Here is an 18,517-nt window from a genome sequence, read left to right on the forward strand (position 1 = left end):
TTGAATGCGGAAAGCTCTAAAAGCGGTGCATGGGTCAAGCAGTTGTTGTAGCCACAATAATCGTACGACGGGTTGCTACGGCGTCAAACCCTTAGTTGGCGACCAGACGTGACCAAATAATACGAGATGCGTAATTCGTGTCTAATTTTTACTAACTGAAGTGTTTCTTGTTGACTGTTGTTGGGTTTTGCGCTCCTGACAACAACCATCAACTCCAGAGGGCAGAGAGTGCGTGAATTGCGGAGCCACGTCGACGCCGCTATGGAGACGCGACGGAACGGGCCATTATCTGTGCAATGCATGCGGTCTCTACCACAAGATGAACGGTCAGAACCGACCCCTTATCAAGCCCAAGCGAAGACTGGTCAGCGTAAGTATCCATTCAACTTGGTAAAAAAGTAGAGTATATGTTTATTTTTGGAAGATACAGAAAATTTTCCTTATGTCACGCTGAGTAATAGCGGGAGTAAAGATTTAGACTGGGATGTGCAAATAGGTATTATAGGCTTCGTTTACAAGTAGAGAATTTATTTTTAATCTTCCGTGAAGAGAAACTGTTTCAACAATTATGGTAATCAGACCAGCGTTAACAATGTCCATGTTCCATCGAGAATGTTTGCTTGGCTATTTACACTTTGGGATTGGGAAGTTATTTCGCGTTGCTCCTTTTGTTGTAGGTCCTGTTTCAAAGGACAGTGGTACCTTCAATGACAGCCAACAGCGTGTTTACTGCCTAAAGAGACGTTATATGTTTGCATTACATGCAAACATATAACGTCTCTTTTATATCCTGTACAAAACTCGGTCCCGAACTGCTTGTATTTGGACTTCGCCCCAGCCCCCATTACACGGCCGAGCAAGCGAAGCACCAAGATGGACCAGTGTATACATTCAATGCATATATATTGAAGCTATTACATTGTTATCTACTGTAGATAGCCACTAAACTGACTGGTTGACGGGTCTGTCTTCTTCGCCTGTCTCTGTCGCAGAACGTGACCACATTACCTCGCGCCGCCTTCGTTTGAGTATCATTATAAATTTAAAGCGACCTAAGCCTCGAAAGAGAGGAGTTCTTTTTCTCACAAACCTCACCCACCCCCCTGCTGCCCCTTGTCCGCTGTTGTTCAATCTCTAGCTTCCGTACTTCCTGTTTTGGCAAAATGCCGCTGCAGCCGAGGCCATTGCCTTCACCGTTAACGTGGCCTGCTTCCCTCTACCACTATTAGATAGTATTAGTACTACTGATATGCACGCTGCCGCCTGGATACTCAACCGACTAATCTGGCGGGGGAGTGGGAGGGGGATTGGCACGCATCGGCACCACCGCCATTGTTGTTAGGCCCTGGCCTTGCCTCGACTATGATGAGAGCATAAAGCAAAAAAATACCAAGGGTCTGTACATTGGACAGGTATATATAACTGATTCAGTAGCTTGGCTCGACGTTTCGCGCCATTATCGAGAGGACGCACTGTGCGACCTTCTTTGGCATATAGCAGCGACTAGACCGCTCGAACTGTATTTGTTCCCCACGGATCGACACAACTCGTCTTTTAGACAGAGGCACGTTAGGCACGCTACCGCCATAATTTGAAAGGTTAATTGCTACTGCAGACGATTCTGCGATTGTCGCTTTGTTTAGTTGCTGTTGCTGCTCGTTAACACTGAACGAATAATGCGGCGGAGAATTAGGTTACAGGTGGTCTCCTGTCACTTCTAACCAGGACATTGCCGCTTTCTTGATAAGGAAAACCATAGCAACATTAGCGACTGCCACTGCCGCCGTATTCACGTCACAATTCAGTCTGCTAACAGTAGCGTAGTGAGGGATTTTAGCGGTGGGGACCAAACTGCACCACAAATTTTCCGATCGTAAAGTTAAATGCCCCTGTACCGGCAGCGCGGATTGTTTTAAATAGCGGCTCCCAACAGCAACCAGCGTGGCGGCCACCCCCTCTCGGACGGATTAAGTAATGGTAGCACGAAAACCGAGGAAAACAGGCCGTAGATACCGCAGTGTCGGTAGTCTCAGGAGCCTCGAAGAACCACCAAAGGTTGGTGGAACGTTGGTAAGCGATATATGAAAACAGGATATAGTCAATAGGGGGGTTAACGCAACGCGAGGGCTTTCATGGCTGACTGAAGTGCTAAAGCTTGTTCTGTTTAGTAGCTCTTGTTTGATGCTCGTATTAGTAGAAAGCGCAAGCTACAAACATATGTCATGTTGAAACGAAGGCATTTGGTCTTCTAATAGTATTGAATATATATAATTTGTCGACAGAAGTTACTTTGGCAGTCACACAAAGGAAAGGTTGCTTTATCTATGTGTCGTCATATATCAACACGTATCCGCCGGTCAAACATCGACATAGACTGAAGAGCACTAGTAATATAGAAGGCGTTGAAAAACGTCTAACTGGTTAAAATAAAAACAGAAGAATTTATGGAGCCAGGTAGAAATAGCAACGTGACTTTAACGACAGCAGTATCTGAGCAACGAAAGCAGCAATTACGAGGGTTGAATAGATTCATTTTTCCTCCAGCAACAACAGCGTCAGCGACTGCGGAAAACGTAATCAGATCAATTGTGATCTGCAGCAGCTTTGAAGACGCTACTCTGTCATTTCGGTCGGCAAACCAGCCGCTAGGTAGTAGAAACTTGTCCAACCGCACGATGGCACTCTTCGCTGCTTTGCCGTTATCTTCCATTTGTTTGCCCATGGCTGGCATTCACCGAATGTAATCGCAGTTACATATATATAAGGTTCCTTTGCTCTGAGCGTACGTTTTTTTCGGCTTGGCACGTTGTTTACTGTTTTACGGCACTGGAAACTCACTGGATCTCATGAAGGAATTTATAATGAGAGTATATACTACTATGCATCGTAGCTAAAGCTGTATGTCTTAGTACGCGCACGTACATACGGCACGCGTGGCGTGGAAAAATCCACCGCCACCATCGCTTAGATTGTTATGGACGCCAGTGGACTTCTGCTATGTCAGTGTTCGTGTTCCTAAGCGTCACGCAACGCTTAACTTGCACAGGCAGCGATAGCAACGCTGATACCTCATTAGCAACAGCCGGCAATCCAGTGAGGTAACCAATTAGATGACTGACTGATTGACGGTCTGTGCCACTGCCCGCGGTTCCGTCAGATCCTCGACTTCACTTCGTCCTAGGGAAGCTTTGTTGTCTCCTACAGATCGGCGTCTATTGCCGAGGCTATTTTGTGATGACCAACAGTTAGTCGCCTTCAGCAGACATCGGGAGCGCAAACCCAATACATTATAGTCGCGAACGTATTGGGCGCAAACGACCACTAAGTGGACGCCAGAGGCCAGCGCGAAAGGTTTTTGAAGGAAAAGCACAGGACAGTCCTGCAGCTATAATGATTGTCTTGTTGCGTTATCCTGTCGTTCGCTATTAGTACCGTTGTACTAGATAATCGTGGACGAATCTAGGTCGGCGCCATCCCCGAATGGTGTTACTATCGCTTATTAACTAGAACTATGGTGTTTGACTGTTGTCCACATCCACAGTGGCCATGGCACGCAGTAGCAGGTAAATGGCGGCAGTAGAACTGTAATAGATATTATGATTACCCGAGCTACAGGCTAATGGAGTGCAAAGACTTAAATTTAGACAGCAGAAAGTTTCCTTATTTCATCGCTGTCAGTGTTATATAGTTTCTTATGCAATGTATTCCCAAGCTAAGAATGGGCCTCAGAACTACTCTAGATAGAATTGAATGCCCATATAGTAAACGCATCCAATGATTCAGTATTATAGAAGTTCATGCCCCAGATCAAGAGCAAATTCTGCTCGCGCATATGACCCAGCGCACAAACGCTGGTCGAGATACCTCTGTCGTGTAAGCGTTTCATAATGCACGACCATTATGTGTCCGTTGTACTAGACGGTGACAATGCTACAAGGCGTCTGTGATAAAGTGGTTGGCACTCCTTTTCCTAGTCGCTATCTGGCTGGTCCATCCCATGGAAATTTTGAGTTCGAGCTGTGTTTTGAGTATCGAATATTGCTTACAGCTGTTGCCGCTCGAACTTAGACATGGTCGGCACTAAGTGTGGGCAATCCATCGACACTCGAAGACAAATGAGTGGTCGGGCAGGAACTCATAATAGCCTAGTCCTAGTCGGCGGCCCAATGGTCAGGTGTCAGAACAACGATAACTTTTGTTTGTCACGGCCACTCTTCTTTCCTCGGTGTCGTGGCCTTAATTAGGTAGAGGGGAAGACATTGTTTCCACTGGGGTCGCGATATGTAGGTGGATACACAAAATAATATGACAAAATAGTTGTTTAGTAGATTAATACACGCTTGTTAGATTTTCCTACTGGGTCTACACTATGCTGTGCCATACTTAGATGCACATAATGTAAAAATAAATTATTTCGGGTTTGTTTTTGTTTCGGCCCCCCCTATAACAGCAATCGGCAGCTCGACGAGCGGGCACCTCATGTGCCAACTGCAAAACGACGACAACGACACTCTGGCGGCGAAACCATAATGGTGAGCCCGTGTGCAACGCCTGTGGACTCTACTACAAGCTGCACAACGTAAGTTCTTCTTTTTTTGACGACAAATACTTCATGCAGGTATGATTCCGTACGACGACCTAACCTGAATCACACTGATATGTGTGTGTGTGTGTGTGTGTGTGTGACCGAATACATTTAAGCTAAGTATTGCAGAAGAGAAAGCTATAGATGATAGAACTAATATGATCAGCCGCACAAGTTCGGTACATTAGACAAGTGGAAAAAATACTTAATCCCTACCTACGACAGATTCGAAGGTAGATTAGATTGGCTATACTGATCCAACTGGTCGTTGTTGAACTTACCGACATAGAATCTAATGAGGCGAAGTCGTTGATCGTCTCTCTACTGCAGGCTGTTACACTGGTGTACCGTTGCATCAATTGTATTCGCTTTGTCGCTATTTATCTGTCCTCTATAAAGATGAAGTCGGACCTAAGTATCCTCTGATCGTGATACTCGAAAAAGAAAAAGACGTCTAGCAAATAACAGGGAGCTGTCCACTCGACTAGCATTTGCTATTCTGAAGATATACACCCGTTCTAAGCTGTGTCGTACTCCACCCAGAAGAACGAAGCCCACCTACCGTTGAATCAGTTGAGCGCACTTTACGATTGAGCGGGTCAACTGGGTTTTAGGATACCGCTTGCTCTTTTCTTGTTTCGCGCGTTTACTGCTTGCTACTAGTACTACTACTACTACTACCGAAACCTACTCCTTCAACGAAACAAGGCTTTGCCCCCTTAAACGTATCGTCAGCTTGACCAACGAATCGTCTCTAATCTGGCTTAAAAGGGCGGGTAATATACCTTTTCGCGTGTTACACTGTAGTGTATTAGGTTTCTCGAGTAAGATAACATCATCTATGAGGTGATTTGGTCGCAAACACGTGTTCGCGCGCCCCCTCTACCAGTACGCCCCTTCTATGGAGTTCTTATGCTGAATGAAAAAGGACCCTTTGCCTTCACACACATATATATTCCTTCAGTGTTTTTCGAGGTGTTCATCTGCAGGGGAGACACCAGTCAGTTCGCCATTGCATCTAGAATGTCATTTCTGCTATCAAAGTCGCTGCCGCTTGTTCTATTTGCTCATTTGGTCACTCATATGCTCGCTAGCAAAGGCGTATTTCATGCTGACATATCGACGGTGGCAGCGGCACGTGATGACTACTGATCTGTTTCTCAGTGTTTCATTTGATTCTAGTCGTTGTTTGCTTCGCTCGGCTGGATCAAGACAATACTAACTCGATAAAGTTAGCGTTAGCTAGCGTCAGCGGCAGCGGAACTGTCAACAACTGATTGTGACACTCCATCATTCCGTGCCGGATGCTGTGGAGATGGATGGCTTCGTGCTCCAGCCGCTCCGGTGCGCGCGCTACCATTCGTAGCTATAGCTGTTGCTGGCCGCCAGCAGCAGCAGCAGCAGCTGGTGCCGATGACGGGTTGAAGAGCTGTATCGCCGTCTTTTACCTGCCTGCCCGCCTGTCTGACCAACCTGTCTGGCTATCTGACCATGCCATGCTATTAAAGATGACCACAAGGGGCTATTTGGCTTCCCACCAGCCAATGACTGCTCGGGCTGATAGATGCAGGAAAGAAACAAAACACAACACTGCTAACAGCAGCATGAGGAGCAAACCAACGGACGAACGGACGCACGCACGCACGCACGCACGCAACTGTCGAATGAGACATTATGCAGCAGTAGGACGAGCGCGGGCAGTAGCGGTGACGGGCCGCGGCAGCTATGCTAACGTAGAAAGAAGATAGCGGTAAGCTTGATCATTGGACATTTCGCCTTTGAAGTGGCTGTCTGCATGTGCGTACAGGGTGCTTGCCGTGGTCGACCAGCACGGACTAACAGCTCTTAGGGAGCAGATACAGAAGCAGCACTCACAGACGCTCTAACGCAGCATCGTACGTCAGCCACAGCAGGATCGTAGTGATGGCTAGAGGCTTTGAATCGAGGTAGCGCGAGCTAGCCAGCAGTACAAAAAGCGATTCGGGTATGGCCTACAAAGCAATGGAAGCCGACGGGAAAGCATCTGCACCGACCAACGAGGGACTTACCACTCGGGTGTTGCCAGCAATGTGAGTGTGCATATTGTGCGGACGCCTAACAGTCTGAACGCGAACTGGTATCTGGTCCTCTCCATAATGATCGTTGCACATGCTTCAATGTGACCCTGTGCTGCGCCGGCAATGGCCACGCCGCAAGTGTTGAGAGACGCACGTCTAATTGTGTCTATATTCGTGTAAATCTGTCGCGTTCTTCTTTTTCTCGTTCTCTTTTTGACTGGTTGTCTGTGCTTCGATCAGTCTGATTGTGTGCAACTATAAGTATGCACAATATATGGCGTTATTGCCATTGCCGCTGCTAGGGCGACGAGACGAAGTGGCTGACATACAAATATCAAAGTCGCCGTCGACGCTTAGCGTGAGTAATAGCAGTGGTATGGTAGCGTTCACCGCTGCTGTGTCCTAACCGAAGGCCCGAACAACAAATTCAGAATTTTTGGCAGGTAGAATAGAAAAATGAAAGTTATATAAGCGCATATGAAGAGAAACAACGGGGGAGTTAGGAAAACGTACGCAGCTATATGGCCGCTGCCGGCGCGCGTTGAGCTACAAGTCAGTCGTCATAGCCAATTGTCAACACAGGACGATTATGAAGCGTGGCAGGCGTTTCTTTTTTCTGCGTTTTCTGCAATGGACAGTCGCAGCTTCAGCGAGAGACAGGGGGTCCGCTAGTAGATGGGTCGGGCAGTTAATCAGCGGTGGGTTTCGGCATCAGCCGCGTCAACAACAACAACAACAACAACGGCAATTGGAGCTACGAGAATGACAAAGACGACGCGAGCGGACTGCTGTAGTCGATTCATCGGAGAAAGCAATAATTACGTCGCCAGCCAATGAAACAGCCACATGAATATTGGACAATTCGTACAATATCACGGCGATTGCCGCCGCCGCCATCGATAACCGTGTAGCCATCATAAAAAGGCATTTCAACGGGCAGTCACATAGGTTCTTATAATAGAAGAAAACACATCTTGGGCGATAGAGGTGCACCCGATAGTGGTCATTTGTCGTCGATGGATTCCTTCCCCAGGCGTGCAATGGCCACGAACAAACGACGCGATCCTTACGCAAGCGAATCAACGGCTGCACGGGAAGATCAAGCGAGAGGACTTTTTGTTTATGGGCGTGTCTCAGTAGACGTGTTCACGTCTGTCTGTGTTTGGAACGTAGTAAAAAGGTGTGCGCGGGAGGTGCGTTTCTCAACTGAGAGATGCCCGCCTTCAGCGAGAACCGAATGGCCACTGACAAGATTCTAATCTTGTCTGTCGTCTGAAAATCACTGCACTGTCCTCGAATGGAATTTTTTCTTTCAATTATTTTGCTTGTTGTTTTGCTGTATATATATATATATACACACGTGAGTGCTCTAATAATACAACTAGAAAGAAAGGTAATTTGTGATTGATTCATCTTATCCCCTAGGAAGACATGTGGCTAAAACGATCTTAAGTACACTCGGCGTGAAATACTGTTTGATTTGGAAGACATTTATCAGCGGATTTCAAGGATGCGTAGTAGAATTGGATTAATTTTGTTAGTAAGTCGGGGCTTCCCACCCACTACTAATTAACACTGCACCTATAATACAGTATGATACGGTGCCATCGCGCCTTCATGCAGAAGTCGGTCGGCTACAGTGTGATTTACTCGTTTCAGTCCCTATGTTGTGCGAGTCATGGCGCGTCATGCGCTATTACTTTCTCCTGCTACTTTTGCGGCAGTGTTGTCGTTGGTGAGAAACGTCGCTGCCACACGATGCAGGTCAATACCGCTGAGATCTCAGCCCTCACTAAGCACACAAACGAAGGTGAAGCAGACAAACGACGCCAACGGAGACAGCGCGACGGCAACAATATCAGCCTACCTCTCGTTCAAAGCAGCCTCGGTCGGAATCGCGCATAGTTGATGGCCTGGCTTTTTGCAGGTATCACGAGCAGTAGAAGCACGAGCTGGAGGCTGATGCGTTCGTCATCGCATCTCGCTGGCGACTTCGTGTACTTGTTTACAACCTCCCGGAGCCTCGGGAAAACGGCAGCTGCGCACAGCGGCAGGGCGAACCGTAAGGTTAATACCTTCTGGCGACAACGACAGTAATCAGGCACCTCGTTCGTTAGAAAACATTCGTAATGGGATCATGCGCAAGAGGGGATCTGAGCAGAGCTGAGAGTTGTCGTTTGATTTTTTTCTTCTACTCTTTCCCTCTCTTCAACTCCTCTTTGATTTGTCCTTTATTCATTCGATCAAGTATAGGGTCACAGTGAGCTATACCAAATGCTAGTATAGACAACTGACCCGTGTCGTATCCTGCTACCACCTCGACCATTATGAAAAGTGCATTTTCATCCTTTCTTGAAGGATTCGTCAGTCGGCGCTGAAGACCTATGAAGTCACAACGGCAACGACGCCAATGGCATGGGTAAGCAGGCGACTCGCGCCGCCGCGTTACTCGATCGCTAAACGACGGGTGCCATATATATGTATATATGGAACCCGTCGTTGGTGCCATACCTACTGTATAATATATATCTTATATACTACGTATGGCACTAATTGACTACAGGTGCTGTTATCCTCTCTGGCCATAGCTTGTTTCCTTTCTACCTACTTACAATATAAAGAACAGCTGTTGTCGTACGGGATACGACAAGAACGAAGTGGCGCAACTACTGCTATAACTAAGATCAATACGACCAGAAGATGCCGATTTCAGCTGCGTTGTTGCCGCTCTTCAGCCTTCTGCGCGGCGCTGTTCCTTACCGTAAGAATTGCACAGACGAAAGTCGTCGCCATCGGGGACACAACAACATTTGAATAAAGCGTCTGCTGTTTGCGTCGTCGCTTTCTATTTGCCGGCGTGTTGGCACGCAGTCGCCAGTGGTCCTAGCGGCCGCTGCTTGAGGACTGATAGTTCTTGCTACTGCTTTTATCCTAGCTACTCTCTGGGCGGCAGCGCATCGGACAGTTTCGTCGACGTTGTTCTTTGTCAAAGTTTTCTCCTCCTTCGCGTGCTTCTTCAACAGCGAACGTTGACCTTGGCGGGATGTTCCGACGCCGATGGACGTACCAACTGAACGCGGCCGATGTTCCAGCCTTCACAGGCCTCTCGCCCGCGTTTAATCGACGCTTTGCTCGATAGCACTCGTTGACTCGCTTTAATCTGCCGTCCTTTCGGGCTCCTTTTCCCCGCCCGTGTTCGTGATCATTATGGCAACAGATTTCGGCTGGTAGCGGCCACGGTCACTGGTTCGCCACCACTCACTGAAACATACGTGGTCCGCTAAGTTTGAGAGTTGTCAATGATTCTGCTACAAATTCTCAAATGTTCTTTCTGTTGCTCTAGCTACACCTAATGTAGGAGTTGTTCCTCTAATACACGACGTCTGCCGAAATAAATTCTGCTGGGAAGGTAACCGGCGAGGCTGAAACCTATAACCACACTTCTACTAAGTGAGCCTAGTTGTATATGAAGGCGTGTGAGATTTAGATATTTGTTAAATTTATGTATCTCCATATAGATATATATATGGTGGCGGTGTTGCTGTTTTAGATGTATGAGGTTTCTTACCTCTTTTCCACGAGCGCTACTCTCTTATTCGTTCGCCTGTGGATATATTGCCGCATCAGGAAACAGTTTGTTGCCTTCCGGTGAAGCTAGTGGGTGTACAGACCCACCGTTGAGCTGCTACGCAGGACAGGACGGTTGAAGCGATAGTAAAGTCCTTGCTACCTTCGCAATGAACGAACCGCCGCTATGGCAGAGAAAGCGGTACTCATATAAGGACGACGCCACGCTTTGGTTGGCTCGTGTCTAGCAGGGGCAGCAGTGGAAGCTCCATCTATGGCTGTTCCAGCATGCGTCGTAACCCAAGCTAAAGGCATGAAGAGGAGGGGCGAACGCCCTACGACGACTTGCCCCAGGAAATGACTCGTCGCGATGGGAGAACGAGTTTATCGAAGCAGCTAAAATGGAAGTTGCGGTACAAGTCATAGCAGTGATAGAACTAACAGTAATTTTGATAGCAGCAAGAGTGCAAGCACCCTTAAACGGAGCAATGGACTATCAGCTGTCGTTATACTGGCATTAAACAAGGGTACTGGCCTGATCCCCGCCCACTTTTTACCCCCCAAAAATTGATATTCAATGGTCCAAAATTTACTTGTATACATAGACTCGCGTCGTATACAGTCTATAACAAGGTAAACGTGTCGATGGCTTAATGAGTACAAAGACAACCTAAACAGGCCCTCAGGCTTTCAGTTGCCCTCTACTGCGTCTCTTAACTGTGGTGATCCCAGCAGGTCAAATCAGCCAATTATGGGTGAGTGGATGGATAAATTCGTACAGATCTAGAACTTTCCTGTGATGTTAGGTAACAAGGGCAGTAAATGGACGCCATACGGCCATAAGGCAAACACCGCTGAAGTCCCAGCTTTAGCAGAGCGCAGCAGTAGCAATAATTGACAGAGGTCTCTTTATCTTCTGTTTAAGCTGACGCTATAGATTGAGGCTGTGCTCAGATGCGAATTGACGCTGATGTGAATTATGTACGAAAGCAGACAGCCATGACCACGACGAGTGGCGCCACTCAGCGGGAGTCACCAGCCCCCGCCGGGACAGAATCTTTATTGGAGCAAGACGAAGGACAGAACAACGACAGCAGACAAGGTAGTCAAACGTTGAGAAAACAAACATTGAAACATATCAACGTCAGCCCGATCACTCCAAATTCACTAGAAAATACACCACAGCAGGAACAATAAGGACGGCTTTGTGGATAAGCTCTAGGACAAGGATCATGATGTCGCGCCCACGTCGGACAAGACGATCTATTTCTGTTAGACCAACACTAATAGCAATTCTCTCGTTTCATTGCTTATAATGGCCTGCTGTCTCAAGCAGGCTCGGCGATACAGGAAGCGTCTGATCTATTAGATATGTTCGAAATCTTTCTTTTTTTTTCCCCATATATATATATATATATATATATATATATATATATATATATATATATCAATTTTTACCAGCTCCAATCCGCAAAACATATAACATCGAAAATTTCATATCTTATTAATGGTGCCATTACGATGTCGTTTGCACAACTGAGTAACGGTAGTTTGGAATAAAATCAACGCGTCAGGTAAACGCACACTATGATATCGCCATCAGCAGCGGCGGCGGAACCGACGGAACAATTGCAAAAACATTTGAGTAGTGTCGCCGCATAATGGCATAAATAACACTCATCTTGTATTTATTTAAACATTACACAAAAACGTTCAGATGTAAGCAGGAGGCGTTCACACGCTACTTGTGTCCGTTTGTCCGCCCATCGAACGGAGTCAGTTACCACGATTCGATATATCTATGGTTCACTGTCGCAGCGTCCTGGACCACCATCCAGTAGCGTCCACTGTCGTTCGTCCGTCCGGTCAACGCCTGACTGTTGTTCCTGAACGTGTGAACCGGCACTTTGAAATGGTGCCATCTCTGCCGCCGACAAAATCGCTGTAGCTCTTTGTCCACCGGGCTCTTGCCACACGATGGCAATCAAACGACTTCGAGCGTCGTTTGCCTCGACCGACGACTTCAATACCAATAATAACACTCGCAGCAGCAGCTGAGTCGGGTGTCATAAACTGTCCATGAATAATTCGTTAATTTACATCGCAACCCGGAATTGCGTGTCTATTTGTGTCGGTGTGACGCTGTCGCAGTGCTGTGTTTGTTCAGGGCGGACAATGACGCACAGACAATGAAAAACCCAGTCAGCAAGAAATGGGGTGGCCAATACTGGCCACCCGCCTCGATACTGCTGCTGCTACCGGCGCGTCTTTTGCCAGCTGCCAACGAGACCGCGAGAATGATGATAGTGGTAACAACATTCGAGTGAACTCACGAGCTCGTATTTGCCACTTCCATAGTTTGCCAGAGTGAGATTGATTGGTTCGCTGCGCTGTTTGATGCCAAAAGAGACTTGCCCGGACTTTCGCTATCCCCTATGAGAGTGCCTAGTACGAATGAATCTGTTCGGGCATCTGAGTAGACTGGTAAGCAGCTGTGGGAATAGTGGCAAACGGGGATGGGTCAGAAACTTCGCGCATTATTGATTCTGATAACCCAATTACATCAAATACGTTTGGAGGAAAATTCGCAGGTAAACGGGCTTGAGACTGAACATGTGGTACCTCCTTATATACACGTACGCACATTTGCAAACAGTCTGGTATGATTGCGTGCACGTATTAATTAGGCTGTACTTAAGTTCAGGGCTATGCACTGGTTAACAATACGGTCCTGTTGTTGTTCCGCATGAATTACAGGTGAATAGGCCGCTGACCATGAAGAAAGAAGGCATTCAAACGCGCAACCGCAAACTCAGCTCGAAGGCGAAGAAGAAGAAGCCATCGGGCTCGATGCTGGCGCTGCCTGACTGCCTGAAGCCGCTTGGCGACAAGTCGTTCTCGAGCTTCTCACCGGCAGGCCAGTTTTCGATGGGCATGAACATGAATCATTATATGGGCGTAAACCAGGGGGCGGCACAGTTTCCCGTCGGCATGGGCGGCTCGTTTGTATCGTCTAGTCCGGTGTCGTCTATCGGCCAACACATGGGAGCGGCAGGCCATGCGGGTTCGCTGAGCTCGCAGATTAGCCAGAGCATTTCGTCGAGTCTGGCCGTTGGAGTGGGCCATGGAGGCCAAGGATCAACGGCAGCCGCCCTCAATCTCGGTGCGGGCGCTGGTTCGGCGGCGCTCAACTCGATGGTAGGCGCCATGGCGTAGGGTGTCCCGCCAGCCGAGGAGCTCCACGAGGGCGTCGAGGACGACAGCCTTGATGGCCACGATGGCATCGGCGATCCAGCACTGGCCGAATCTAGTGCCGGTCCCAATAACAACAGCAACGGGAAACAGTCAACAGCGACATCAGCCGTAGTGGCAGCAGCACACGCGATCGCTGCGGCGAATCGACGCTGAACATTGGTTAACAATGGATGTTGGCGCCCAATATCTACCTCTACCCAATTTATTTTCCACCTTGAGAGCAGGCCGAACTGCGCTAAACAGGCGGTGACATCGATAAACATAACAGCGATGATGATGATGATGGGAAAATCTAACAAATGAGTACTGCTGTCGCCACTTCTTAGAAGAGTTCTGTGTACTTTATTTACTCGCCTGCGATTCTTCAACCGTGATGACCCAGTTTGCGACCCATGATTAGGTTTAGGGCCGTCTGCTAAAGAAAACTCAACTAATGCAAAATACTCTGCGTTGGTCGAATGCGACGAACCCTAATAGAAACAAAGGGTATGAAAAAGATAAGAAAGTAGAAAGAGCTCTAGTAGGAAGAAGAAACCATAAGAAAAGGATAATGACGATGACCAAGTTGAGGTCGGATGAAGCCAACGTGTCGGGTTTACGTCGACACGCTGCTGAAGAATAGTGAGACGAAGTCGGACCCCCGAGCAAACCCCGGTTGGAAATAATTGGAAATGTTTAGGCGGAGGCGACGGCAATGCGGGCGTGTTCATTTAGACGGAGCACACAAACACAGCCATCGACGCCCACACCTACACACAAGCACAGTGCTCTACAGACAAGCTAAATAAGGTACGGCCGAAACATGTTGCAGGAGACGGAGATTAGTACTATGAAAATGACAATAGCAACAGCCATTACTTGACACAACAAACACAACGATAGTACTGCAACGATGGATGAACAGAGCAGAGGCCGTTGACGAGCTAACGACTCGCGCAATTTCTCTCTGGAGAACGAATGCAGAATGAAAAACAACAAAGGGGAACGAAGAGTAGGATCCCTGATGGTCTTTTCAGAGAGGCAAAGAGAAGAAGCGACATGACGCAGTGGCAGATCGAACATCCCTTCTACTGTCTGCTGTGGCCTCTGCCTGAACAGCAAAAAGCATGAAATCAGAGATGATCCATTGATCTCGCGGTGGCGTCCGACGACACCCCCTACCCATGTACAGAATCCTCAGTGTCCGCCCCAAAAAAAATACACCTAAACTGCATACATATTATACATAATACAGATAAACAGAGCCGCCGAAGATGATATACAGACAATATTAATAGAGGCGACGCGTGAATGAAAAGGTTGCATATATAAGTAACAAGCAAATATACATTGCCCGACATGCGGTCAATAGATGGCGCATCGGGCACTGGATAGACAAACATTATTAATATTATCTTCACCTATAGAGTGTGATGGTATTCATGATGATTAAGGGCTGAAAATTGGCTCGCTGGTTGGTCTTCCTGTCGTTTCGTCAGTGTGCGTATGATTGTATGTGACCGATATGTATGTAGGATTATTGTGGTCACCATACCCAGCCAGTAGAAACTGCAATGACACCAACAGCGACAAAACAACAATAGTCAGAACGATAGCTACGTGATTAGGCAAAAATAAGCCAGCAACGAGAAACAGCAACCGTAACGGCTGTTATAATATTGATAACAATGAAGACACATTGATATAGGGAAAGTGACATCAGTCCTGGAAATACTAACAATAAGGATATACAAGTTGGAAACGAAGACCGTGTTCGTGAAAAGGTATCGCGGCTATGGTCGGTAATAAACACGAACACGCACACAATATTGAACGAATACATTTACGATTATTCGAAATACGACAACGAAGGAACGGGTATCTGCGGGCGAGTGAGCGAATGATATAGACGTGCACGTGTGCATGCGTGTCTGTGTGTGTATGCGTGGGCGTGAGCATGTGTGTGTGTGTGTGTGTGTGTGTGTGTCTGTTTGTGTGCACGCGAAATCGAGGGAAAAGTTTATGCGAAAGCAGCAAGAACAATACTGACCGAATTAGAAAACACGGTTGAAACAAACAACAGATGATTGGTGGAGAAGCAACGCGATAAAAGAAATTGTTCGTGTAGTGCAATACCCACAGGACGAGATGCGGACGAGCCTCAGCACGAGAGCCCCTCTCTGTGAGCGGAAGCGTGAACTCGCCAGCAGCGAATCTTTGGAAATTGATCGGCCAGCACAGCCGTACCATGCAAACAGACAGAGATGGATTAGTTATAATGCAAAAATTAGCAAAGAGAAGTAGAACGGACGGGACAGACGAAAGATAACAGGGGGCTGACGCCGCTAGCCGTGAACCTGGCAGATGTGATTGATTCGAATATGAAATTATCTTATAAATGTCGTAAGCGATCGCTTATAAATGAAGTATCTGAGGGGCTTTTTGTTAGTCGATAATACTTAAGGTACACAGTGTCTGCTGGGTTCATTCCTTGCGCTCGAGTAGTAAAGATAAACGGTTGAAAAAGATGCGACGTATCGCATCTACCCTTCCGGTGCATGCGATGCTCGATCAATGAGGCTTCTGAAGATGATGATTTCGTCTTCGTGGTCGTCAAAACGAGTGCTTTCTAATCGACTGTATCCAAATCAGCTGTGACCTACGAGAGATGGCTACTTTCACTAAGGAAGATATTCTTCTCAGACCATATTCGATATCCGCGCGTTGAAAATTCAATTTTGAAAACAAACCAACAAGTCCGAACCAATTTTCCGATTAGCAATACAAAAACAGCAGCAGCAGGTAACCGAAAGCAAAAAAAAAAAATAGTTGGTGAAGATTTGACACATCGAGACGATAGCGGCACTCGGATGTTTGTAAATGTTGTAAATTCTGTCGCTAATGACTAAAGCAAGGTAGAAGACTGGGAAAGATGAAGATGATAATGGCGTACTCATACATAGGGCACCAGAAGCTCTAGCGAGGGGAGGACGGTGCAACGATAAATGATGGGACAATACTAAACATTTATGTAACAACAAATAAAGTAATGAGCAAAGACTGACGAGAGTGAGGGAGAAAGAGAAACAATTAAACGAGAATAAATTAAACTGGGTTCGTGCTCGACCCGTGTCCTGTGTATCATAATAAGTTACCTAGGTATTACAAAAAAAAAGAGAATAATTATAGAAAATTATGTGACTTGTCAATGAGCTGTGACCATTCACCATGACGACTTGTGACGACACCAGCATACACGTTAAAAACAATAAAAATACATAAAAAAAAAAAAGCAAAACTGTCCTAATAAACAGCATTAGACTAGCCTGAAAGTTGGTTTTTATGGCAGGCGTTCAGACAGAAGTTGTGCGATTTCGACGACGACAACAACAACAACAACAACAACAACAGCAACAAAATGTTGGGTAAAATCGGAGGACCCAGGCGTCAAATTCCAAATCGAAACAGACAATACCAAAGAACGACTGGGTTTTGGTTTTGCGAGAACTCAAAACCTTTTTCGGTTCTAGCCAATGAAGCAGTCCATCGATGGGTCCGATGAAAGCATTTTGATGTTGAGAGTTAATATTAGCTTGAGACAACCCGTGATAGCTGATGAAACAACGTAAAACAGAAACGTACGACCAAATAACAGAGTTTCCCCTCAAAGCAACAACGATTATGGCAAAAGCAACATTAACAATACACCAGCTACGTCAGTCACAATAAATGATTAAAAAAATAGATGAAGGCAGCGAACGAATATCAACAATGCCGAAGTAGCAGAAAGAAGAGCTGCGATGAAAGAGGCAAGGACGGTGGCATAACTATACAAAGCGAAAATATGGTGCGTCGTATCTAATAGGCCTATTTAATGGACGAAGCCGTCAGGTAACGAAGAGAATAAGATGATCAGCTGGGTGACGAGTGGCGATTATTTTTTCGTCGTCGTAGTTGTTGTCGTCGTCATCCATGACCATATACTCTATGTGTATCTGTAATACAGGGCGAACAGTGTATTGCCGGAGAGTAGGCCAACAAACGGCCCTGCCGAAAGTCCAACTGGCGGGCACGTTCGAAATGTACTGCGTACCCAGTTCTGCTGTGGCATCCATTTGTGAAATCAGGTAGAAACAGCGACAAGTGGATCTAAGGAAAGTCAAAAAAAAATTGAGAAGACAACGGACATGGTGTCGTAATAGTGGTGTTATTAATAATAATAATTATAATTATTATTATTATTATTATTATTATTATTATCAAAAAAGGAGTGCTATTCATGTAAATATAGTTTTAGCATGATACGATTAAAAAGAAAATAAAATGTCGGATCACTGTCACTTAAAATATATTATTGGCTTATTACTTCGTACGTATTTTGTCGTCGCAGTTCATCTTTATCTAACAGTGAGCATCTGCCAGGTTTGAAAAGGGGCCTGGACAGACACTTTGTTCCATATTGCCGAAACAATGCTTAATAGCAATGCCGAAGGAAGAAACATTAGATTAGGTATATATATATATACATACATATATGTGTGCGTAAGTTGTTTAGTTCGTTATAGAACTTTACTTTGTAAACTTACGCTAGACCATGGCTACCTGGGACATTCTTTTTGTTTTTGAGAATGGAACGTTAGCCTTTGGAATTCATTCGACGCGTTCTCTCTGTGTGTTCGATCTGATACCATTTAGGTTTTTGTTTTTTTATTTACGAAATCGATGTTACCGGTGGCAGGTACTGCAAAGGCTGGTTATACGTTTGAGCTATATGAGACAACCTATTTCTCACAAAAGCAGCGCTGTTTCACGCGTTGCTGTTATCTTCGATGTTTTTATTTTTAAGATTTGACGTGTTTGGGTACAAAGGCCATTTTAGACACCTCTAAGTTTAAATAAGCCATAAATATTCAGCCATATGATTTTAATCGACAATTCTATCACATTGATTAGATGTGCAATCATATACGCATATGCCACGAAGCGTACATATTGCTCTGTACTATAAACCCCATTCAAAGTCATAAATAAAACGCCGCCTGAAGGACGATCGGTGTTTGTCGCCCGTACGGGC

The 18,517-nt window shown here is 46.2% G+C and overlaps 1 protein-coding gene across 11 annotated transcripts in view; it reads left to right on the forward strand.

Annotated features, from left to right (window-relative positions):
• Positions 1 to 17,794, forward strand: part of LOC111247343 (transcription factor GATA-3-like) — a 110,437-nt gene extending 92,643 nt beyond the window's left edge. For all 11 annotated transcript variants that reach the window (XM_086982639.1, XM_086982637.1, XM_086982638.1 and 8 more), the window contains 3 exons: positions 219 to 370; positions 4,451 to 4,579; positions 12,967 to 17,794. In XM_086982639.1, coding sequence (XP_086838765.1) covers positions 219 to 370; positions 4,451 to 4,579; positions 12,967 to 13,425 — 740 coding nt within the window. In that variant the 3' untranslated portion in view covers positions 13,426 to 17,794. The remainder of the gene's footprint in view (positions 1 to 218; positions 371 to 4,450; positions 4,580 to 12,966) is intronic.
• The last annotated feature ends 723 nt before the right edge of the window (positions 17,795 to 18,517 follow it).

Source organism: Varroa destructor, unplaced genomic scaffold (genome assembly GCF_002443255.2).
Source record: "Varroa destructor unplaced genomic scaffold, Vdes_3.0 BEIS01000003.1, whole genome shotgun sequence".
NCBI classification, from domain to species: Eukaryota; Metazoa; Arthropoda; class Arachnida; order Mesostigmata; family Varroidae; genus Varroa; species Varroa destructor.